The 24,909-nt window shown below is 48.0% G+C and overlaps 1 protein-coding gene across 4 annotated transcripts in view; it reads right to left on the bottom strand.

The window, feature by feature from the left end:
* The window catches only part of pfdn1 (prefoldin subunit 1), a 105,103-nt gene that overhangs the window by 24,560 nt on the left and 55,634 nt on the right, over positions 1-24,909 (bottom strand). For 2 of the 4 annotated variants that reach the window (XM_085995202.1, XM_085995205.1), the window contains exon 4: positions 7,106-7,164. The exons of 1 other annotated variant lie outside the window; for it this stretch is intronic. In XM_085995202.1, the coding sequence (XP_085851328.1) occupies positions 7,106-7,164 (59 nt within the window). The remainder of the gene's footprint in view (positions 1-7,105; positions 7,165-24,909) is intronic. One more of the 4 variants, XM_085995203.1, reaches the window with a different exon arrangement.

The following is a 24,909-nucleotide window of genomic DNA, read 5'->3' as shown; positions in this document are numbered from 1 at the left end:
TCGTTCACTTTGATGTCCATCATTGACTTGGACAGATGGTGCGGGCGGGCTTGGTCCAGGGTGACGGAAGCTAGTGTGTAGCTGAGCGAGTCGTTGTCATCTGCGGGCGAGGCGGTCGGGCGTGGTGAGTAAAATGGCGTCTCCCACGAGGTAGGGCAAAATGACAGAGAAGATGGCTGCCCCCGTAGCTCACATGAGGCACTATTGGGGTCGGTTGCCTTAATCAAAGATGGCCGCCCCATGACTCATGTGTGGGGATGCTGGCCTCAGTTGCCCTAAACAAAGATGGCCGCCCCCATAGTTCGCATGCGGCACTGCTGGCATCTGAGGATCCGCTCCTGCAGGCCTTGGAGAAGTGGCCTTTCTTCAGGCAGGTTTTGCATATGGAGTTCTTGGCTGGGCAGCGCGACCTCGGGTGCTTCTCCTGGCCACAAAAAAAACAGCCGGCGGCCCGATCGCGGATGCCCGATGTTGGGGCCGGTGCCGGGGGTGGCGGGGCCGGTCGGGTCCGGGACGCCGACGCAGAGGTAGGTCCCGGGGGCGGCGCTGGGAAGGGTGCTGTGGTAGGGGTCGGGCCCAAGTCCCAGGGTTGCGAGCAGTACCTGGTGAATGCTTCCTGATCTTGGTGGGCCACTTCCAGGGGAGATAGCGAGGGCTTCAGCTTTTTCCATGCTGAGGTCTTTAGCTTCCAGCAGTCTTTGCCGTGAGTACTCGGACCGTAGGCCTTTCAGGAATGCGTTGCGGATATTATCTTCAGTATTTTCGGCTGCCGACACCGATTTAAAGTCACAGTTCCTGGCGAGTGCATATAGCGCCTGTGAGAATTCGGCTACTGATTCTCCTGGCTGTTGCAGCCGTGATCTTAGGAGGTGCCTAGCGTACATGTAGTTTACCGGGGTCCGGTACTTCTGTTTCAGCAGGTTGATGGCGGTCTCGTAGGTAGTCATGTCCTCGATGAGAGTGTATACTCTCGGGCTCAGTTGTGCCTGCAGGACACTTAGTTTGGATGCCTGAGGGACGCTGGATTCTCTCAGGTATGATTCGAAGCAGACCAGCCAGTGTTTAAAGTCTGCGGCTGAGTTTGCTGCTCGTGGGTTCAGGTCCAGGTACGGCGGTCTGAGGGCTCGCAGCCAAGCTGGCTGGTGTGGCTGTGCTCCTGGGAGCTGCGCTGGTGGCTCCTCCGCCGGTTGTGACTCGTTGTCGGACATCATTAAATTTAGTCAATAAAATTGATATACCTATCAATTCCTCCAATAAAAGGCGAAGAGTTACGAAGGTGACTAAAGGTTTTTATTGACTAAATAACAGAGCCCACTCTCGTGGGTGATCCGATCCAAGCAGGAGGAATACCAGCCAGTCGCTCACCTTTATACCTGGCCTGGTGGGTGGAGCCAAGGCGGAGTCGGCAGTGGTCATCCCAGGTATAGCAGTGTGGCAAGAGGCGACCTCGTACCGTGATACAATAGTGGTCAGTGATACAGTTATAACGAACAGTGGTGAACAGTGCTAACTACTAACAGTGATACGATAGTGAACGTGGTTTACCACACTCGTTATCTAATTTGAATAATTAAGCATAGATATATGTGTTTCAATAATAAAATACTTATTTATCAAGGGTTTGGAACAGGCCTATGTAAAACCCAGAATAATTATACAGTGCTTCATGTCTGCTGTATAACTTGAAATCTTCATCTTCAACAGAACTCAGGTTTTTGATACATTTTCAAGCATCATGTTTCATTAAGTTCATGCAATGGAGAAGCACATTACTCTCACTTATCAGTGTGGAAAAAACATGAGCCTCTGCTGTTAATACTACAGATTATACAATTTGCTATGCAAATCCTACAACAACTGGTGCTAAGAAGTAATCCTGATTAGACTTGGGTCAGAGAAGGAAAAAAACGCTTTGTTAATGTGGTTTTAAGCTAACCACGGGTGGAATGGCCACATTTCATCACTGTTGTTCGAATATAAATTACAGTAAGAGATTTCAATTAATTTTATTTTGGTCTCCATTGAAACAAATTATGAGATTGCTGATCAGCACAACAGAATCCACTCCAAGAATGTGGTGGTATGAGTAGTCAATCAAATCAGGACACTCATGCAGGAAATGACTGCATAGCTTTGTGAAGTCATTGGATCCCTGTATTGGGTGTTTAGTTCTTTTAAAAGCAAACCACAAGATGTAACTATAATATGAGAATCATTGCTACAGTATACATAACCTACTGGTATACAGAAATTAGTTTTAATCAGGTTTAAAAATCCTACAGGCTGCAACTTTTTTTTTTTTTTTTTTAAAAAGCATTCCCATTTCTAAAGAAACCTGAAATAACAACAGAAAATGCTGGAAAAACTCAGCAGGTCAGGCAACATCCGTGGAGAGAGAAACAGAGTTAACGTTTCGGGTCGAAGGGTTCGACCTGAAACGTCAACTCAAATTTCTCTCCACGGATGTTGCCTGACCTGCTGAGTTTTTCCAGCATTTTCTGTTGTTATTTCGGATTTCCAACATCTGCAGTATTTTGCTATCGTTCTAAAGAAACCTGGTTTAATTCAAACCCAAGTACGGCAGTTAGTGTGTCCAATTTACTGAACCAAATTCCCAGATTGATAGAATATTCTAATTTCAATTATTTTGATTTTGAATCTTTTCCCCACATCATCTTTCAGTCTATTTTTATCATCCTTCAGTCCCAATTATGCAGGTGACTCCTCCTAACTGCCTGCACAAATGTCCAGAGTTAAATCAATCTCATCATCCTTAGCATCATCATCATGCACTTGCATAGCATCTTCAACACAGGAACTGCTGAATCAAGGGCAAAGGTGTAGAATTTCTAGCTGGAGCTGAACAGGGTGGCTTTTGCCTTGCCAGTGTCAAACTGGAGAAAATTCTGGCTCATCCATGACTTGGTGTCAGACAAGGAGTTAAATACCACAATGGAGTCAAGGGAGGTGGGGAAATGTAAAGCTTGGAAAGTGCCCTATCTCCAGCATCCAGTTGACTACAGCAGCAGAGGTGGGGCCAAATGTTGTGTTCCAGGTCAGGGTTGTGGCTTGAACACTCCAAAATATAAATTTCATGTGAAATCAGCCCTCTTATAAAAAGAGCGCTATTTTGAGATTTTGATTGCTGATTTAGCCAGACCTACGGGCTATTCATGAAAGCGGCTGGCCTGCAACCCCCACCGAGAGATGTACCGGCATTGTTCCATGTAAATGTTCTGATCCTGGAAATGCCGGTGGGGTCAGACTTGTATCTCAACAGCAGGGCACTGTTCCCACTTGGCCACATCTATGGCGGTGGAGCAGGATTGTGGATACATAGGACCACAAAATCTAGTCACTGTTAAGTATGGTCAGAGATTAATTATTATTCAGGCTGTAGTGAGAAGGCTCTGGAACTTTTTTTTTCTTTTAAATGTAATTAATAAAGTCAGTCAGAGGGTACAGACTTTCTGGCTCCTATGCTAATTAAGATTTTTTTAATTGCTGGGCAACTTTCTCTGTGTATGCCAAATAACTGCCTTTGTTTCTTTTTCCTAAAAGTCTGACGTAGTGTGAAGGGTACAAAATATGTGCTGAATGTACCATTTTTGTTCAGATACTAGACCCCCCCCACCGCAATAGAGTTCTGAACAGTGAGTCAGGAATTGCACGGGTGTGCTATGATGTGCTGTGGGAGAGGCGTGCACATTTTCAGTGAATTTAGAAAGAAATTTGTAAGAATTCCACCCAGTGCAGCTATGTTTCCTTGATATTTTATTTTCCAAGAATCAGTTTCCTTTACCCATTGCAGCTGGATAAATAGCTAGCATTACTGCAGAAACAAGTGCTGTTTTTTCCCCAAAAGAAAACCAACTGTAGCACCCCTGTAGCTTGCCTGCCTTATCTGAGGTTAGCTAACGCATCAAAGACCCGGAACTGACCATGGTGGGTATTCTTCATCTGTATGACTGTACCAGAAAATGAAGTGCATTTAACTTCGGAGCCATCCAAGCAGCAGGCGTATCATTTGACATATGGAACCATTTTTTTTTCTAAGGTCACCTAAATTAATTAGTTAACTGGGTTACTGGTTTCTCTCACATTTTTATTTGTGAATCAGCATATATATTGGTCATAGATCATTCAGATAAATATAGCATCACAATCTACATATTGTTTATTGTACTATATTACTCTTGATGAACTTATATCTAAAATTTTATCTTGGATTTCTTTAAAAAAGGTGTGTGAAACATGCTCTAGTTTTCCGATTCGACCCATCAGGAATCCTACTAAGCCAGTGGTGAGCTTTACGCCCACACTTTTTCACAAGAGTTGATCCTAGTGGATCTTCCGGGACCATGCTCGCATAAGTTTTTTTTAAAAATTGGGTTCCCAGTGGTAACCTCTACCACCAAGGTGTTCACCTCAGGTAGAAAGGAGCAAAATAGGTCCAACACTTGCCGCAATGCAGCATGGCCAGCCGTCTCAGAGGTTGAAAACATTCATTTTCTAAAGATCACACCTTGTAGAACAATTCGTTTAAATGTTGTCAGTGCTCCATCCCACAAGTGACAGACACCAGGAAGCAGGATGAACGGTTCCTCACAACACTTCCCACTCCCACTGCCTGACGTAACAGTGCAGAAAAATCCAGCCCTGTGTATCTTACAGACAGGAAGACTGGCCCGTCATGACAATCTGCAACCTGAAAATCAGTTTAAATTGACTTGTTATAAACTGAGTATGATAAACAGTATTAAGTAGAGTTCTTTGTAAAGCTTCCATTGCTGTGATGATCCCCAGCATTTATTCCCACAAACATAACACACAGTGTAACATTAGCCCCTTAAATTTCTAAGTACTGGTGACCAACATATAAAAATATAGCTGCACGACATATTTAAAAAGCAGTTCAACTAAAAGACCACTCCAATCCCCTGATGAAACAACAGAGGAATGTCTCAGCATACCCTGCTTTTTCAAGTATTCTGATGTCACTCTGTCCTGTATGCATGGCATGCTAATAAGTTCTCAGTTTCAGAAGAGTTAATCATATGTGACAGAGATGTTATATGATACAACCAGAATACGTGTATGGCAATTAATAACTGCTTACATTGTACAATGTAATACACCACATAACATTGACCAATACAGGAAATATTTATTGCTCTGTAAACAATCCCACCAAAAATGCTTATTTGGGTCCTATGTGTAATGAGTTTGGACAGTCTCAATTCAGTAGTGTGACGTCCATAGTACAAGCCTGTCCTCAAACAGGAAACCTCAGAGAAATCATTAGGATTCCTGGTGTGGGAAAGGAAGAAGGGGGTGTTATGTCCGATAAACATGCAAGTTGGTGTGGTAAAGTAATGGCTGCTTTTATTGCAGAGTCTCTGGAACATTCTGGGTATAACATTCAACATGAGCGAGACCCTGGAGTGCAAGTGCAACAGAATGCTTGCTCCAAATGGGGGCCCTTTAATTAACAATATGCAAGGACAATACATTATGCTGCAGTAAGGGCCGCTCTTCTGAATTTATTGAGGTAAAATGGAGGGTATCTTAATTTTCATCTGGCCATGTTATACCTGACATTAGATGCTATGACCAGGCTGACAGAATTTACATTTTTACTTATATTTTTTATCCACACCTTTGTTTTGGCCTTCCCCCCTCCCCCCCCCCCCTTTTTTTCTCTCTCCCACATGGCGGCTGTCTCCCATTCTGCCAGCGCATTTCACACCTAATCTAGAGCTGTCTTTTGTCTCCACTAGTCCTATCACCATCTCGTCTCGTTTTGAATACCTCTTAATGTCTCTTCTCTTTTGTTCTCTCCCAGCCTGGCCTCTTCATCTATTTCATTCCCTGTGCCTCTTTAGTCTTGACAAAGGGTTTTTGACCCAAAACGTTGACTCTAATTTCTCTCCACGGATGTTGCCTGGCCTGCTGAGTTTTTCCAGCATTTTCTGTTGACAGAATTTATGCTGCTTCCATTTTTAGCTCTCCTAACTGTCTCTTGGGTACTTTTATATTTAGAACTTGAATGGTAAATTCAGTGCTCACAACTCAATGTTGTGAATCAGAGATGGGGCTAGAACACTGCCAGGTTGATTCACCAGCCCATTCTCCCTTTGAGCTCAGTGCGTGCCATCAGTGAACTTAGCTCAATGTCTATGTGAAAGTAAAATGTCCTCCTTATCCAATTTTCCATCCTTACATTTTCTGACCCAATAGGACTGATAAATAATTGGTCTCTCCAACCGTCTTTCTTGCCTCTAAATCTGATGAGTTGTTACAATCACAAATGAGTGTTAATTACAGCAGGAGTATTACATCAGGCCTGGGGAGGGGGGGTTGGTTAGAGAAATCAACCAAGGGCTCCCACTCCTGATTATTATCCAGCTGGAAAATGTGTAGGCAGGATCCAGCTCAGCTGCAATATTGTTCTGGGGTCAATTGATCAGCCAATACTGACTGTCCAAACTTGCACATGAATAACCTTTCTGTTGTAAGGAAGCAGGGTGGTGGGTTGAATTATATTTTAGAAAGCAGCTTGGAGCAAACATGGGGTTAATAAATTTCGGGTGATACAACATTAAGCTAGAATAATTTTTGGATGATACTGATGGTGGAGTGAGTATCGAGTGATGCAACAGTAAACTGAAACCTGTTTGATCATATTGTGTGAGGTACTGATAAGAGCACCAGTTAGTTGATCACATTGTTTGGACTGTTGGTCATTTTATCCCAAATAGCTTGAGGGCTTTTGATCCAGGAAGTAAGGGCAGACGAGTGAGATTATGATCATTACACAATCCAAAGGTGAGTTTGCATTTTAATTAAGTGGGTTTGCACGCAAAGTAAAGTGAAAAATATAAAAGATGTAATCATGGAGTCGCTGAAGGAACGAACGGCATGGCAGGAAGGGAGGCAGGATATAAACAGGGAGAAAGATAGAACTCATTTGTAGAGAATCGAAGGATGAACACCAGGAAGAGGCAGGGGTTACGTCTCTACCCAGAGGAATGGGTAATACCATATTACTTAATTTACTTTACTTATTCCATATCAATAAAGTAATATCACAACCAATACTTACACTGTAAAGTGAGTGTGTCTGTGGAACCAGACCCCAGCATGAGATAGCGCCTTAGCCTGCTAACAGAAGAAGACTGGGTAGGATCAAAAATGACACTAAAGCTTCATAAGTTCAACTGGACACTTTGTAAGGGGCATTTAGAAAACAACCTTTTCTTCTAATTCAGGGGCCAACAGGAGACATTGCAACTGACTTTGGAAGAAGGCATATTATGACCTGTGGGTCGCTACATTATGGGTTTAAGAGAAAGATCAATCATATGATTCTGACCAGTATGTGGAGGGCTAAACAAATGAAGAGTTCTGGTTACTGATGGTAAATATTCCAACTATACTTAAGTGACAGTTACACCAAATGCTGCTTCAACACCATCATTCTTTTCAATTATTTCGCACAGGCAAGCAACTTCAAGAATGCAAAAATCTGATTCAGTTAACCGTAACAGTTTGTGCATGCAGATTATCACAACAGCCCTCTGTGAAAGATACAAATATTTTGATTTTACAAATGTTACATCATATGGGTGGAACCATGTAAGCAATCTACAGAGCTACTCCAACTCAATTTCTCTGAGGGAACACTGGTCTGAATGTGCAAGATGAGCAAGAGATACAGTTCTAAATATAGAAACCCTGTGTTATAATTAACAAAACAGAAACAGAATGGGGAATTTCCAATGTTGTATCATTAGGAGTACTCAGATGGAAACCAGGACAACAGTACAAACATAACAGCTCTCAGAAAGAACCCCGATATGCCAAACAAGCCATTCATTATAATGGAGAGTTTCTGGTACACGTAGTAGGTAATCATTAAAATGTCTGAGTTATACACTACCTACCCACTCAAAGGTTGAAAAATATATCTATAAATCCCTACTTTTGATTTCTTTAAAAAAAATAAAACTCATAGCTGGCATACCTTCTCCAGGTTTATCTTTAACCAACTTCTACATATCTAGAAGTTACTACCAAAACATCAATGTTATTTCATTGTAACATAATAAAGATTGAAGTAATAAAACTATTTATTCATTGCTACTTTTTGATACTTGATTCCAAGTAAACATTATGACAAGATTACTTTCCAATTTTTTTTTTGCAATCCACAATCCCAACCAATATCGAGTTCAAGGACCACTCACAGGATTGCAGCACCATGGCATGTTGAAACATCGGCCTGAACTCTTGACTCTCCACACAGTGGGGATGATTTTAACGTTTGAACGGCCGACTGGCAGAGGGCGTTGGCTGGTCGTCCATCCGTTCCAGCAGTGAAGAGGCAGTCGTGATTTTGAGGCTCCAGCCTCATTGGAATTCAGCAGGCGAGCTGCAGATGTCAAACAGGGCCCAATGCAGCTCACCACTCTTCGGCCTCACGAATGTCAGTGGTTGGGAAGCCAGTAGAGACCCGCAGGTAGGTCCTCAGGAGGGAGGGACACAACATTGACACGAGGCCGGGCCGGCAGCAGCCAAGTTTTTTAAAGTGGTGCCAGGTATAGCACTCTGCTCCTTCCAGCTCCGCAAATATTCATTTTTTAAAAAACTTTTCCAGTTGCTGTTGCCCCTTACAAAAATAGCACATATTTCTTGTTTTACATTTAATTATCCTTGCAAGATATCCTAACGCTCTTGTTTGCTTTTACAATAGCCTTGCAGCACCGTCATGGACCTTCAATGACTCATGCGCTATAAAAGGAAGAACTTTCATTTATACAGCACCTTTCACAACCTCAGGATGTCCCAAAGCGCTTCACAGTCAATGAGAATGAACTACTTTTGAAGTGTCACTGTTGTAATGTAGGGAAATTCACCAGCAATTTGCATACTTCAAGACAGTACCTCCATCATTACAGCACTCCTTCAGTACTGCATTGAAGTGTCAGCCTAGATTCAATGCTTAAATCTCTGGAGTAGGGCTTGAACCCACAATCTCTGACACAGGCGAGATTACCATCACTGACCCAAGGGTGACACTTATAACCTCCTGGTTTTCCTCTGCTCAACGTCATGCTACATCTATCTATAATTAAAAGATATTCCCAATTGCATTTAAATCTGCTTGCAATCTACTTTTTTCACCTTACACCCGCACATCTTCATGTCATCTGCGAACCTTCAGGTAGTACTCTCAATGCTTTCAATCAGACTGTTGATAAAGTTGGTGAAGAACAACGATCCCAACATATACCCCTGCAAAACTCCACTAGTGACCTGCCCTCACACAGAACCACTACCATTAATAATTACTTTGTCCACAGGAATTCAACCACTTCCTTATCCAACCTAATCTGCCCACCAATCCCACAAAACTCAACCTTATGTAATAGTCTTTTGTGCAATGCCTTACCAATGGCTTTTTGAAAGTCTAGATACACAATGTCGACCAGGCTTCTAACAGCCAACAAATCTGTATCTTCCTTAAAAAAAAGTGTAAAGGGATCAATAAATGCAGGTCCTGGGGTAGGGAGATGTGCAGACAAATCATCTCAGGTGTCATTGCATTTGTTGGCTACTCATGAACTTCTCTTCCTCACGATAATCTTGCTACAGATTTGGATCCTGTAAAAGAATACTCATTTGCTCCATTTTGTATGGCAGCAGCAACCAAGAATATTGAAGAAAAGTACTAGCAGGAAAAAAGTGCAAAAAAAAGGGAGACTGCCCAGCAAAGATAACTAAAAGATTTTTTAAACTCAATAAGTGTCTGTAAGAAGCCTATTAAAGTAGGCCCGTCTCAGGATTCTCCACACACCATCAGCACACTGCGGGCGGAGCTTTGCCCACAATTGCGAGAATAAGCATGGGATCTAATTTTAACATTAATGCTATGTTAATGAGGCCCATGTATACTTGCAGAATGGATTCACATTTGCTGTCAAATCCCGCACCAGGAAACGTGGCACACAGCGAATTGGTCTCTCCTAGTGACGCATCTCATTTTCCACTCTCCCAACTGCTGCCAGCAAGACCTGGTGTCTCAGCAAATTGGAGCTTTGATTTCAAGTACTTTCTACAAAATTCTCATATTCCAACATGAAAGTATGAATCCTTGAAATTTATAACAACAATTTGTATTTATAGAACGCCTTTAACGTAATAAACCGTCCCCCAGATGACAACTAATCAGTCACCCAGATATACTGTCTGAATTATCATTAAATTTTCCTTCAGAATAAAGAAGCTGAAGACCCTGTGGGCTGGATTTTGTCAGCCCCGAGGAGGCGGGTATGGAGGCAGGACTGCCAGTAAAGTAGCAGAATGTGGGGGCGGATGGCAAACCGCCCCCCCATCCCACCTCCGTGCCCTTTTGCCAGGAGGCGGGAAGTCCTCCTGCCCCGGGTCCCGTCTCCTCGAGGCGAGAAAGGGATTAAATCCCTTTAACTGCGTGTTAACAGGTAGTTAACAGGCAGTTAACAGGCAGAAAAAAGGATTAGTCCCATTTTACTTTTTCCAAGTGCAGGCTTCCAGACCTCGGAGAACCCTGCTGGGGTGGAGGAGACGTCGAGGTGGTCTGCGGGGGTCGGAGGGGTCTGAAAGTGAGTGATGGGTGCAAGTGTGGAGTGGCAAGTATGTAAGGTGAGTGCTAAGTGTTATAAAATGTTTACTTACCTTTGTTTCTGCCTACAGCCGCTCAGGATCCGGAGTCCCAACATCTTCATTGCAGATTTCACAGACTGGCTGTTGGATCCTCCGAACCAACAGCCAGGTGAATTCTCCAAAGCTGAAAGGTTTGATGAGTCCTGAATACAATGACTCATCAAACTACACAGAATGTCAGTGTTTGACAGCTTCACAGAGCTGTCAAACGCTGACATTTCTTCTTTCAAGAAATCTTGACAGATGGCACGTCAGAAGTTGACGTGCCCAGTCAGTGACTTCCCCCTAATTGGCCTGTTGAGCACGCTGGGCGGGCTTAACAAGGTCAATCAGGGGAAAATCCCGCTGGTTGGCCAGAGGCTGATGGTGGCGGGACACAGACCCGGCAAGCAGCAGTCCCGCCTCCATCGAGAAAATCCAGCCCTTAGGTGCTGGATGCAATGCAAACCTCTTCTTTTGGGAATAGCAAAGTAATTTTGCTGTAATTTTAAAAAAAAACTCAAGGGAACTTTCTCTATTGTTTGAGGAAGGTTAAGTTAACTTATGATTAGGAGCATTGTCTGACTTGTCTTAACAAGATCACTCCATGAGCTGGAGTATAGGAAGTAGACTTCTTAGACGATCTTACTCATTCACCCAACCATCAAACTATAAAATTAATTTTCAAAATGTCAGTTGCTTTTTGTCCACTGATAATGACATAATTGATGAGGTAGTTGGTGACATTGAGCCACCCCTGGGGTGTAGAAGCAGTAGCGAATACCGCTTTCCATCTTGGCCATTGCTGCTCTCCCTCCCTGGCTCTTTTTTGAATTCAGTTGTGAAGACACTTCAACCATAAAATCAAGTCTGCATTTTCCAAAAGAGTCGGCGCTTGACTGCATAAAGAGCAAGTCAGGCTGCCTGAGAAGCCACGCTGAGGTTTGCTCCGAGTCCCTGTAGGTACCTTTTCTTCATCACCACCACTACCTGCTCCCCGAAGATAATGTTCCCTGCATCAACTATTTTTATTGTGTTTATAGTAATGCACTTATTTCATTCACTCTTAATTTGGTATGGAAGAGGAAGGATAATCTAACTGGAATAGCCTCTAATTTTAGTATTCCATTCAAAAAAGTCTGTTGCATTTTGAAATTAAACAATCTTTTACTAGAAAATATTTATTGACATTGAAAAGAAAATCTATCCTAGGGTTATGCAAACTGTTTTGGCATACCTACGGCAACAAGATTTATCATCGGTATTTGTATGAGTCACCGCGGAAAGGTGAACAAATGTTCAAGAATGCTGTGTCATTTACCGTGTCACCTCTATACACCTACAAAATATGTAACAAAGGACTATGGACCGTAGCCAAGCTGGAAACTGTCAGCAGCTACACATTCCTAAGCTCTGTGTAACACTAGGGGAAAAAAATACAAAAACCACAGAACTTGTGTGGCAAAATCTTTCGAACTTAACCAAAGGACAAAAAAAAAAATCAGCTTAGCCTCAATTCTAAATAAACTGCAAAGAAGCAATTCCTTTCCTGCTACTGCAGGTTGTTTAGAATTTAAAATATTTTAGCAGCATGTCAAAATGTTTCTCAAATCATTTGAAAAAGATGAATACCACTGACATGACACTTTGTCTACCCCAACCGCCCCAGTTAGTCACACCTGCTTTCTTGAGGGCACTAGTTCATGTTATGATACAGTTCCATGGATACAGAGCCCTCTGGTACCGAACACAAATTGCTATTCTTCATCAGTGTTACAGTGAATATCACTATTCAACCATTGGATACATCTTTGCAGATTTTGATCCTGTCCTCATCAAAAGCCGACATAATTTCCAACAGATTGCGTAATACAATAGTGATCAAGGACAAGAACAGTGACTAAGTTTACCCTCCCGAGCCTAGGGATACAGAAGCTAGATGTAGTGCACCCACTGGTGCTCAGCTGAGATGCATCTGGCTCAGCACAGACCAAGGATCAAACCTGGTCTGTACGTTGCAGTACCATAACTTACCATAAAATGATCAGCTGAGCCATTGGAGCAGCCAGAGACGGTTATGGTCAGAAAAAAAGTGTAGGTCATGTTTAAGATTCTACAGTTTCTTATGCATTACAGTATTCACTTCTAATAGTTCTTTACTTTGTAATATTAATATGATATCAAACATCCAGCAACAGTGAGCATTGTACCAGGGAAGCAACATAAGTGAGAGCCAGTGATCAATTTGCTAAGAATGGGTAACCTTGCAATTAGTAAGAGAGACAAGGAAGTGGTTCCAAATAATGCCCCACTCTAATTTTTTCCCCCTGCGCAGTCCCTTTAAATTTGCTGCGCAGCTGCGCATGCGCAGTATCTCTTCCAGCAGCAGCAGCTAGTGAGCAGCCTGCGTGGGACCTTGCGATTGGTGCACGGCCACGCACCTTAGGGGGAACATTGGTTACAAACCTCAAATTGAGGGGGGCTGCGGGAGATTGAGGGAATGGGTGGGGGAGTTTATATGAAGGGTAAGATTAAGGAAAGACAGGAGGACGGTAAAGTCAAAGAAGGTACAGCTAGGGTAACTGAGGTGGCAGCTAACATTACTGAAACGAGGAGATGCTCACTGCAGAAGCTGAAACATAGAAGATAGGAGCAGGAGTAGGCCATTCGGCCCCTCGAGTCTGTTCTGCCATTTAATGAGATCATGGCTGATCATCCAAATTCAGTACCCAATCCCTGCTTTCTCCCCATATCCCTTTAGCCTTAAGAAATATATCTAACTCCTTCTTGAATATATTTAATAAGTTGGCCTTAAATGCCTTCTGTGGTAGAGAATTCCACAGGTTCACCACTCTCTGGGTGAAGAAATTCCTCATCTTAGTCCTAAATGGCTTACCCCTTATCCTTAGATTGTGACCCCTGGTTCTGGACTCCCCGCCATCAGGAACATCCTTCCTGCATCTAGTCTGTCTAGTCCTGTTAGAATTTTATAAGTTTCAATGAGATCCCCTCTCATTCTTCTAAACTCTAGCGAATATAAGACTAATCGACCCAATCTCTCCTCAAACGTCATTCCTGCCATCCCAGCTATCAGTCTGGTGAATCTTCGCTGCACTCCCTCCATGGCAAGAACATCCTTCCTCAGATAAGGCGACCAAAACTGCACACAATACTCAAGGTGTGGTCTCACCAAGGCCCTGTACAACTGCAGCAAGACATCCTTGTTCCTGTACTCGAATCCTCCCGCTATGAAGGCCAACATACCATTTGCCTTCTTAACCACCTGCTGCACATGCATGCTTACCTTCAGCGACTGGTGCACAAGGACACCCAGGTCTCGTTGCACTTCCCCTTTTCCTTGCTGTTCAGATAATAAACTGTCTTCCTGTTTTTGCCACCAAAGTGGATAACCTCGCATTTATCCACATTATACTGCATCTGCCATGCATTTGCCCAATCACCCAACCTGTCCAAATCATACTGGAGTTTCTCTGCATCCTCCTCACAGTGCACACGCCCACCCAGCTTTGTGTCATCTGCAAACTTGGAGATATTACATCTAGTTTCCTCGTCTAGATCATTAATATATTCGTGAATAGCTGAGGTCCTAGCACCGATCCCTGCGGTACCCCACTAGTCACTGCCTCCCACTCGGAAAAAGACCCGTTTATTCCAACTCTTTGCTTCCTGTCTGCCAACCAGTTCTCTATCCAAGTCAGTACCTTACCCCCAATCCCATGTGCTTTAACATTGCATGCCAATCTCTTATGCGGGACCTTAGCGAAAGCCTTCTGAAAGTCCAAATACACCACATCCACTGGTTCTCCCTTATCTATTCTACCAGTTGCATCCTCAAAAAATTCCAGTAGATTAGTCAAGCATGATTTACCTTGTCACTGTTTTCCAAGTGCTCTGCTATTACATCTTTTATAATGGACTCCAGCATTTTCCCCACTACCGATGTCAGGCTTACCCTGTTTTCTCTCTACCACCTTTTTTAAATAGTGGGGTTACATTAGCTACCCTCCAATCCATGGGAACTATTCCAGAGTCTATAGAATTTTGGAAGATGAATAGCAATACATCTACTATTTCTAGGGCCACTTCCTTAAGTACTCTAGGATGCAGATTATCAGGCCCTGGGGATTTATCGGCCTTCAATGCCGTCAATTTCCCTAACACCATTTCCCTACAAATACTGATTTCATTCAATTCCTCCCTCATTAGATCCTATGTTCCCCGACAAGGGAGACAAAAGGGAGGATATAGGTTGATTATGGGTCGGGGGGGGGGGGGGGGGGGTTGGAGAAGGACTAAACAACAAAGATTTTAAAAGAGGTGTGTGGGATAGATGAGGGCCAAGTGCTCAAAAGGATTAATTATTGGGGTAGAGGGAGAGGCCAAGCAGTTTGGGCAGGGCAGGTGGTGGAAATGTAGCCAGCCAGGGAGGGTTCTATAAAAGGGAAGGAATTGCTGCTGAGTGAGGCAGCAGTGGAAGAGATGAGTCGGGCAGGGAGGAGGGGTTAACCACACTAACCAGCTTTCTACTCTGCAACAATGTACATGAAATACATATTTGTCTGCATTTTCAAACTAAATACATAATTCGATTTTTCACACTTTGATGTAAAGCTTTAATTAAGTTCTGAAAGGGTAAGTAAAATATGTATTACTAGACTCATAACTTGCAAAACATTATGAATAAATAAGGATTGCTGGTTACGTTTAAAAAATGCAGTTTCCTTCAAAGGTTGTTCATAATGAACAATAGTTTCTCAGATAAGCTCAGCATTCATCAGTGTGTGTTATCAAATTCCATTCCACCCACACTCAACAATTCAGCATTATCAATGGCAAATGGGAAGGCTAAAAGGCACTTTCCTGACTCATGGTTTTGGAACTCTGGCTAATTCTACAAAAAACACACAATGAATTCGGATTTGAAGGTGACGATTTACTTTCCAGCTTCCCTTTTGTTCTTAAGCCTGCACTCTGTATTTGATCCCGGTGACACCGATCTGATTTACAAGTAAGCAATAAACTGCAATATCATTACTATATAGGACAACAACTTCGTGCATTCATATTAAATACCAGATGGAATCAGAGTTTTTCTTCATTTTCTCTGAGGGTGGTTGCTTTTGCCAGTTTCATTTCTTGTAAAGTTATCAAAAGATTATGCACATCCTGACATATGGACTGCAAAAATTCAAATAGTTAGAAGCTTTTAAGCAACATTTTGTTGTAAAATGATATGGTATCCCAGTGTCTTCAAACAATACAGTGCATATTGTAAGCTGGCTACTTTATAATGGACTAGCTGGGGGGGCCCCCGCGTTGCCAGGGCTGTTTTGGGCCGGGCGGTTTAAATCGAGTCCCAGGCTTTCGGGCCCTTTCTCTCTGTCCCTCTGTGAATCTGCTGCCGGGCAACATTTTAAATCGAGTGCCAGGCTTTGGGGCCTGTCTCTGCGTCCCCCTCTGAATCTGCTGCTGGGCAACATTTGTACCTTTTAAAACCTTCAAAGATGAAAGTGAAAGTACTTATAAAACGTTTTTGGTAAATCTTATGTTATTTTTAAAAGAGATACTAACTTTTTCAAAGCCGGATCAGCAGAGTAGTTTGAGCTGGAAGCAGTGAAACAATGGCTGCCACATCCCCGAGATGAAAACGATTAGTCCCACCCACACAGACACACCGATTGGCCAACCATCAGGGGACTGTACTGTAGGATTGGTCAATCGTGACGGCACAGGATTGGTCGAACCTTGACGTCAGTCAATCAATGCTAAGTAGCAGATAATGAGTTTAATTTTGAAGGTTTTTTGCATAAGGTGCGAACAATTTTCGTCCGACCGAAAAGTAAATACGCTTACCACCGTCCCGGAACCGTAAGCTTTCTTTGGAGGTAACGCGCGCGTAGGTACGCTCTATAACTTTCGAGCGCATAGCCGGACAGATGCACACGTGAGGACAGACAGAAGGATAGACAGATCGATTCCTTTATATATATATATATAGATAGATAAAGCTGGGGGGGGCCCCGCGTTGCCAGGGCTGTTTTGGGCCGGGCGGTTTAAATCGAGTGCCAGGCTTTCGGCCCTGTCTCTCTCTCGCTGTGTGAATCTGCTGCAGGGCTGTTTTGGGCCGGGCGGTTTAAATCGAGTCCCAGGCTTTGGGCCCTGTCTCTGTCCCTCTGTGAATCTGCTGCCGGGCAACATTTTAAATCGAGTCCCAGGCTTTGGGGCCCTGTCTCTGTGTCCCTCTGTGAATCTGCTGCCGGGCAACATTTGTACCTTTTAATACCTTCAAAGATGAAAGTGAAAGTACTTATAAAACGTTTTTGGTAAATCTTATGTTATTTTTTAAAAGAGATACTAACTTTTTCGAAGCTGGATTAGCAGATTTGGAGCTGGAAGTAAATGGGGTTTTTAGCTTGAGGCAATGGCTGCCAGGTCCCGGAGATGAAAAAGATTAGTCCCGCCCACACACACACCGATTGGTCAACCATCAGACGACTGAACTGTAGGATTGGTCAATCATGACGGCACAGGATTGGTCGAACCTTGACGTCAGTCACTCAATGCTAATTAGCAGATAATGAGCGTGTTTTTGAAGGTTTTTTGAATAGGGCGCGAACAATTTTCGTCCGAGCGAAAAGTAAATACGCTTCCAGGACGGTCGTAAGCATAAGCTTTCTTTGGAGGTAACGGGCGCGTAGGTACGCCGTATAAATTTCGAGCGGATAGCCGGACAGACAAAATGTACGGAACCGCTTTATTATATACTAGCTGGGGGAGCCCGGCGGTGCCGAGGATTTTTGAGGGCATGTTGTTGTTGGAAGAGAGAGAGGGAGCGACTGGGGGGAAGAGAGAGAGGGGAGGAGAGAGAGAGAGAGAGAGAGGGAATGAGAGAGAGGGAAGGAGAGAGAGAGAGGGAAGGAGAGAGGGAAGGAGAGAGAGAGAGGGAAGGAGAGAGGGAAGGAGAGAGAGAGAGAGATGGAACGAAAGAGAGAGAGAGAGATGGAAGGAGAGAGAGAGAGAGGGAAGGAGAGAGAAGGAAGGAGAGAGAAAGAGAGGGAAGGACAGAGAGAGGGAAGGAGAGAAAGATTGGGAGTGTGAGAGAGAGAGAGATTGGGAGTGTGAGAGAGAGAGAGATTGGGAGTGCGAGAGAGAGAGAGAGAGAGAGATTGGGAGTGCGAGAGAGAGAGACTGGGAGTGCGAGAGAGAGAGACTGGGAGTGCGAGAGAGAGAGAGACTGGGAGTGCGAGAGAGAGAGACTGGGAGTGCGAGAGAGAGAGACTGGGAGCGCGAGAGAGAGAGACTGGGAGCGCGAGAGAGAGAGACTGGGAGTGCGAGAGAGAGAGAGAGAGATTGGGAGTGTGAGAGAGAGAGATTGGGAGTGTGAGAGAGAGAGAGAGAGAGAGAGAGAGAGACTGGGAGTGAGAGAGAGAGGGATTGGAGCGTGAGAGAGAGATTGGGAGCTTGAGAGAGAGAGAGATTGGGAGCGTGAGAGAGAGAGATTGGGAGCGTGAGAGAGAGAGATTGGGAGTGTGAGAGAGAGAGAGAGATTGGGAGTGTGAGAAAGAGAGAGAGATTGGGAGTGTGAGAAAGAGAGAGATTGGGAGTGTGAGAAAGAGAGAGAGATTGGGAGTGTGAGAAAGAGAGAGAGATTGGGAGTGTGAGAAAGAGAGAGAGATTGGGAGTGTGAGAGAGAGAGAGATTGGGAGTGTGAGAGAGAGAGAGATTGGGAGTGTGAGAGAGAGAGATTGGGAGTGTGAGAGAGAGAGAGATTGGGAGTGAGAGAGAGAGAGAGATTGGGAGTGAGAAAGAGAGAGACTGGGAGTGTGAGAGAGAGAGAGAGATTGGGAGTGTGAGAGAGAGAGAGACTGGGAGTGTGAGAGAGAGATTGGGAGTGTGAGAAAGAGAGACTGGGAGTGTGAGAGAGAGATTGGGAGTGAGAGAGAGAGAGATTGGGAGTGTGAGAGAGAGAGATTGGGAGTGTGAGAGAGAGAGAGAGAGAGAGATTGGGAGTGTGAGAGAGAGAGACTGGGAGTGTGAGGGAGAGAGAGAGAGATTGGGAGTGTGAGAGAGAGAGAGATTGGGAGTGTGAGAGAGAGAGAGATTGGGAGTGTGAGAGAGAGAGAGAGATTGGGAGTGTGAGAGAGAGATTGGGAGTGAGAGAGAGAGAGAGAGAGAGAGATTGGGAGTGTGAGAGAGAGCGAGATTGGGAGTGTGAGTGAGAGAGATTGGGAGTGTGAGAGAGAGAGAGATTGGGAGTGTGAGAGAGAGAGATTGGGAGTGAGAGAGAGAGAGATTGGGAGTGAGAGAGATTGGGAGTGAGAGAGAGAGAGAGATTGGGAGTGTGAGAGAGAGGGACTGGGAGTGTGAGAGAGAGATTGGGAGTGTGAGAGAGAGCGGGATTGGGAGTGAGAGAGAGGGGGATTGGGAGTGAGAGAGAGAGAGAGATTGGGAGTGTGAGAGAGAGAGGGATTGGGAGTGAGAGAGAGAGAGATTGGGAGTGTGAGAGAGAGAGATTGGGAGTGTGAGAGAGAGATTGGGAGTGTGAGAGACAGAGATTGAGAGTGTGAGAGAGAGAGATTGGGTGTGTGAGAGAGAGACTGGGAGTGTGAGAGAGAGACTGGGAGTGTGAGAGAGAGAGATTGGGAGTGTGAGAGAGAGAGAGACTGGGAGTGAGAGAGAGACTGGGAGTGTGAGAGAGAGATTGGGAGTGTGAGAGAGAGAGAGATTGCAGTGTGAGAGAGAGAGATTGGAGCTGTGAGAGAGAGAGAGATGGGGATGTGTGAGAGAGAGATTGGAGTGTGAGAGTGAGAGATTGGAGTGTGACGAGAGAGAGAGATTGGAGTGTGAGAGAGAGATTGGGAGTGTGAGAGAGAGAGATTGGGAGTGTGAGAGAGAGAGAGCTGGAGTGTGAGAGAGAGAGATTGGAGTGAGAGAGAGAGGCTGGCGAGAGATGTGATCGACGAGAGAGTGGGAGTGTGAGAGAGAGACTTGGGAGCGTGAGAGAGGAGAGATTGAGAGCGAAGTGAGAGAGAGAGACTAGCACTTGAGCAGAGAGAGAGAATTGAGAGAGAGATAGACAAGAGAGAGAAGCATTGATTGGGAGCGTGAGAGAGAGATTGGGAGCGTGAGAGAGAGATTAGGAGTGTGAGAGAGAGAGAGATTGGGAGTGTGAGAGAGAGAGAGATTGGGAGTGTGAGAGAGAGCGAGATTGGGAGTGTGAGTGAGAGAGATTGGGAGTGTGAGAGAGAGAGAGATTGGGAGTGTGAGAGAGAGAGATTGGGAGTGAGAGAGAGAGAGATTGGGAGTGAGAGAGATTGGGAGTGAGAGAGAGAGATTGGGAGTGTGAGAGAGAGGGACTGGGAGTGTGAGAGAGAGATTGGGAGTGTGAGAGAGAGCGGATTGGGAGTGAGAGAGAGAGGGATTGGGAGTGAGAGAGAGAGAGAGATTGGGAGTGTGAGAGAGAGAGGGATTGGGAGTGAGAGAGAGAGAGATTGGGAGTGTGAGAGAGAGAGATTGGGAGTGTGAGAGAGAGATTGGGAGTGTGAGAGACAGAGATTGAGAGTGTGAGAGAGAGAGATTGGGTGTGTGAGAGAGACTGGGAGTGTGAGAGAGAGACTGGGAGTGTGAGAGAGAGAGATTGGGAGTGTGAGAGAGAGAGAGACTGGGAGTGAGAGAGAGACTGGGAGTGTGAGAGAGAGATTGGGAGTGTGAGAGAGAGAGAGATTGGCAGTGTGAGAGAGAGAGATTGGGAGTGTGAGAGAGAGAGAGATTGGGAGTGTGAGAGAGAGATTGGGAGTGTGAGAGAGAGAGAGATTGGGAGTGTGAGAGAGAGAGAGATTGGGAGTGTGAGAGAGAGAGATTGGGAGTGTGAGAGAGAGAGAGACTGGGAGTGTGAGAGAGAGAGAGACTGGGAGTGTGAGAGAGAGACTGGGAGTGTGAGAGAGAGATTGGAGTATTGGGAGTGTGAGAAAGAGAGACTGGGAGCGTGAGAGAGAGAGAGATTGGGAGCGTGAGAGAGAGAGACTGGGAGCGTGAGAGAGAGATTGGGAGCGTGAGAGAGAGATTGGGAGCGTGAGAGAGAGATTGGGAGCGTGAGAGAGAGATTAGGAGTGTGAGAGAGAGAGAGATTGGGAGTGTGAGAGAGAGAGAGATTGGGAGTGTGAGAGAGAGAGAGATTGGCAGTGTGAGAGAGAGAGATTGGGAGTGTGAGAGAGAGAGAGACTGGGAGTGTGAGAGAGAGAGAGACTGGGAGTGTGAGAGAGAGAGAGACTGGGAGTGTGAGAGAGAGAGAGACTGGGAGTGTGAGAGAGAGACTGGGAGTGTGAGAGAGAGATTGGGAGTGTGAGAAAGAGAGACTGGGAGCGTGAGAGAGAGAGAGATTGGGAGCGTGAGAGAGAGAGACTGGGAGCGTGAGAGAGAGATTGGGAGCGTGAGAGAGAGATTGGGAGCGTGAGAGAGAGATTGGGAGCGTGAGAGAGAGATTGGGAGCGTGAGAGAGAGATTGGGAGCGTGAGAGAGAGATTGGGAGCGTGAGAGAGAGATTGGGAGCGTGAGAGAGAGATTGGGAGCGTGAGAGAGAGAGATTGGGAGCGTGAGAGAGAGATTGGGAGCGTGAGAGAGAGATTGGGAGCGTGAGAGAGAGATTGGGAGCGTGAGAGAGAGATTGGGAGCGTGAGAGAGAGATTGGGAGCGTGAGAGAGAGATTGGGAGCGTGAGAGAGAGATTGGGAGCGTGAGAGAGAGATTGGGAGCGTGAGAGAGAGATTGGGAGCGTGAGAGAGATTGGGAGCGTGAGAGAGATTGGGAGCGTGAGAGAGAGATTGGGAGCGTGAGACAGAGAGATTGGGAGCGTGAGACAGAGAGATTGGGAGCGTGAGACAGAGAGATTGGGAGCGTGAGAGAGAGAGATTGGGAGCGTGAGAGAGAGAGATTGGGAGCGTGAGAGAGAGAGATTGGGAGCGTGAGAGAGAGAGATTGGGAGCGTGAGAGAGAGAGATTGGGAGCGTGAGAGAGAGACGAGAGATTGGGAGCGTGAGAGAGAGAGATTGGGAGCGTTGAGAGAGAGAGATTGGGAGCGTGAGAGAGGGAGATTGGGAGCGTGAGAGAGAGAGATTGGGAGCGTGAGAGAGAGAGATTGGGAGCGTGAGAGAGGGAGATTGGGAGCGTGAGAGAGAGAGATTGGGAGCGTGAGAGAGAGAGATTGGGAGCGTGAGAGAGAGAGATTGGGAGCGTGAGAGAGAGAGATTGGGAGCGTGAGAGAGAGAGATTGGGAGCGTGAGAGAGAGAGATTGGGAGCGTGAGAGAGAGAGATTGGGAGCGTGAGAGAGAGAGATTGGGAGCGTGAGAGAGAGAGATTGGGAGCGTGAGAGAGAGAGATTGGGAGCGTGAGAGAGAGAGATTGGGAGCGTGAGAGAGAGAGATTGGGAGCGTGAGAGAGAGATTGGGAGCGTGAGAGAGAGAGATTGGGAGCGTGAGAGAGAGAGATTGGGAGCGTGAGAGAGAGAGATTGGGAGCGTGAGAGAGAGAGATTGGGAGCGTGAGAGAGAGATTGGGAGCGTGAGAGAGAGAGATTGGGAGCGTGAGAGAGTGAGATTGGGAGCGTGAGAGAGAGAGATTGGGAGCGTGAGAGAGAGAGATTGGGAGCGTGAGAGAGAGAGATTGGGAGCGTGAGAGAGAGAGATTGGGAGCGTGAGAGAGAGAGATTGGAGCGTGAGAGAGAGAGATTGGGAGCGTGAGAGAGAGAGATTGGGAGCGTGAGAGAGAGAGATTGGGAGCGTGAGAGAGAGATTGGGAGCGTGAGAGAGAGATTGGGAGCGTGAGAGAGAGATTGGGAGCGTGAGAGAGAGAGAGATTGGGAGCGTGAGAGAGAGAGAGATTGGGAGCGTGAGAGAGAGAGATTGGGAGCGTGAGAGATTGGGAGCGTGAGAGAGTGATTGGGAGCGTGAGAGAGAGATTGGGAGCTGTGAGAGAGAGTTTGGGAGCGTGAGAGAGAGATTGGGAGCGTGAGAGAGAGATTGGGAGCGTGAGAGAGAGAGATTGGGAGCGTGAGAGAGAGAGATTGGGAGCGTGAGAGAGAGAGATTGGGAGCGTGAGAGAGAGAGATTGGGAGCGTGAGAGAGAGAGATTGGGAGCGTGAGAGAGAGAGATTGGGAGCGTGAGAGAGAGAGATTGGGAGCGTGAGAGAGAGAGATTGGGAGCGTGAGAGAGAGATTGGGAGCGTGAGAGAGAGATTGGGAGCGTGAGAGAGAGAGAGAGAGAGATTGGGAGCGTGAGAGAGAGATTGGGAGCGTGAGAGAGAGAGAGAGATTGGGAGCGTGAGAGAGAGATTGGAGCGTGAGAGAGAGTTTGGGGGGGAGAGAGAGGAGAGAGAGGAGACGGGGGGAGAGAGAGGGAGACTGGGGGAGAGAGACAGGGGAAGGAAGAGAGCGCGCGACGGGGGGGGGAAGAGAGCGCGCGACGGGGGGGGGGGGAAGAGAGCGCGCGACGGGGGGGGAAGAGAGCGCGCGACGGGGGGGGGAAGAGAGCGCGCGACGGGGGGGGGGGAAGAGAGCGCGCGACGGGGGGGGAAGAGAGCGCGCGACGGGGGGGGGAAGAGAGCGCGCGACGGGGGGGAAGAGAGCGCGCGACGGGGGGGGAAGAGAGCGCGCGACGGGGGGGGAAGAGAGCGCGCGACGGGGGGGGAAGAGAGCGCGCGACGGGGGGGGAAGAGAGCGCGCGACGGGGGGGGAAGAGAGCGCGCGACGGGGGGGGGAAGAGAGCGCGCGACGGGGGGGGGGAAAGAGAGCGCGCGACGGGGGGGGAAGAGAGCGCGCGACGGGGGGGGAAGAGAGCGCGCGACGGGGGGGAGAGAGAGCGCGCGACGGGGGGGGGGGGAAGAGAGCGCGCGACGGGGGGGAAGAGAGCGCGCGACGGGGGGGGAAGAGAGCGCGCGACGGGGGGGGGAAGAGAGCGCGCGACGGGGGGGGGGAAGAGAGCGCGCGACGGGGGGGGAAGAGAGCGCGCGACGGGGGGGGAAGAGAGCGCGCGACGGGGGGGGAAGAGAGCGCGCGACGGGGGGGGAAGAGAGCGCGCGACGGGGGGGGAAGAGAGCGCGCGACGGGGGGGGGAAGAGAGCGCGCGACGGGGGGGGAAGAGAGCGCGCGACGGGGGGGGAAGAGAGCGCGCGACGGGGGGGGAAGAGAGCGCGCGACGGGGGGGGAAGAGAGCGCGCGACGGGGGGGGAAGAGAGCGCGCGACGGGGGGGGAAGAGAGCGCGCGACGGGGGGGGGAAGAGAGCGCGCGACGGGGGGGGGAAGAGAGCGCGCGACCGGGGGGGGAAGAGAGCGCGCGACGGGGGGGGAAGAGAGCGCGCGACGGGGGGGGAAGAGAGCGCGCGACGGGGGGGGAAGAGAGCGCGCGACGGGGGGGGAAGAGAGCGCGCGACGGGGGGGGAAGAGAGCGCGCGACGGGGGGGGAAGAGAGCGCGCGACGGGGGGGGAAGAGAGCGCGCGACGGGGGGGGAAGAGAGAGCGCGCGACGGGGGGGGAAGAGAGCGCGCGACGGGGGGGGAAGAGAGCGCGCGACGGGGGGGGAAGAGAGCGCGCGACGGGGGGGGGAAGAGAGCGCGCGACGGGGGGGGAAGAGAGCGCGCGACGGGGGGGGGAAGAGAGCGCGCGACGGGGGGGGGGAAGAGAGCGCGCGACGGGGGGGGGGAAGAGAGCGCGCGACGGGGGGGGAAGAGAGCGCGCGACGGGGGGGGAAGAGAGCGCGCGACGGGGGGGGAAGAGGCGCGCGACGGGGGGGGAAGAGAGCGCGCGACGGGGGGGGAAGAGAGCGCGCGACGGGGGGGGAAGAGAGCGCGCGACGGGGGGGGAAGAGAGCGCGCGACGGGGGGGGAAGAGAGCGCGCGACGGGGGGGGAAGAGAGCGCGCGACGGGGGGGGAAGAGAGCGCGCGACGGGGGGGGAAGAGAGCGCGCGACGGGGGGGGAAGAGAGCGCGCGACGGGGGGGGAAGAGAGCGCGCGACGGGGGGGGAAGAGAGCGCGCGACGGGGGGGGAAGAGAGCGCGCGACGGGGGGGGAAGAGAGCGCGCGACGGGGGGGGAAGAGAGCGAGCGACGGGGGGGGAAGAGAGCGCGCGACGGGGGGGGAAGAGAGCGCGACGGGGGGGGAAGAGAGCGACGGGGGGGAAAGAGAGCGACGGGGGGGGGAAGAGAGCGACGGGGAGG

This window comes from Somniosus microcephalus, chromosome 8 (genome assembly GCF_052327205.1).
Source record: "Somniosus microcephalus isolate GS21.2 chromosome 8, FLI_Smic_1.0, whole genome shotgun sequence".
NCBI classification, from domain to species: domain Eukaryota; kingdom Metazoa; phylum Chordata; class Chondrichthyes; order Squaliformes; family Somniosidae; genus Somniosus; species Somniosus microcephalus.
Note: the sequence above shows the minus strand (reverse complement) of the source record. Positions and strands in the feature narration are given on the sequence as shown.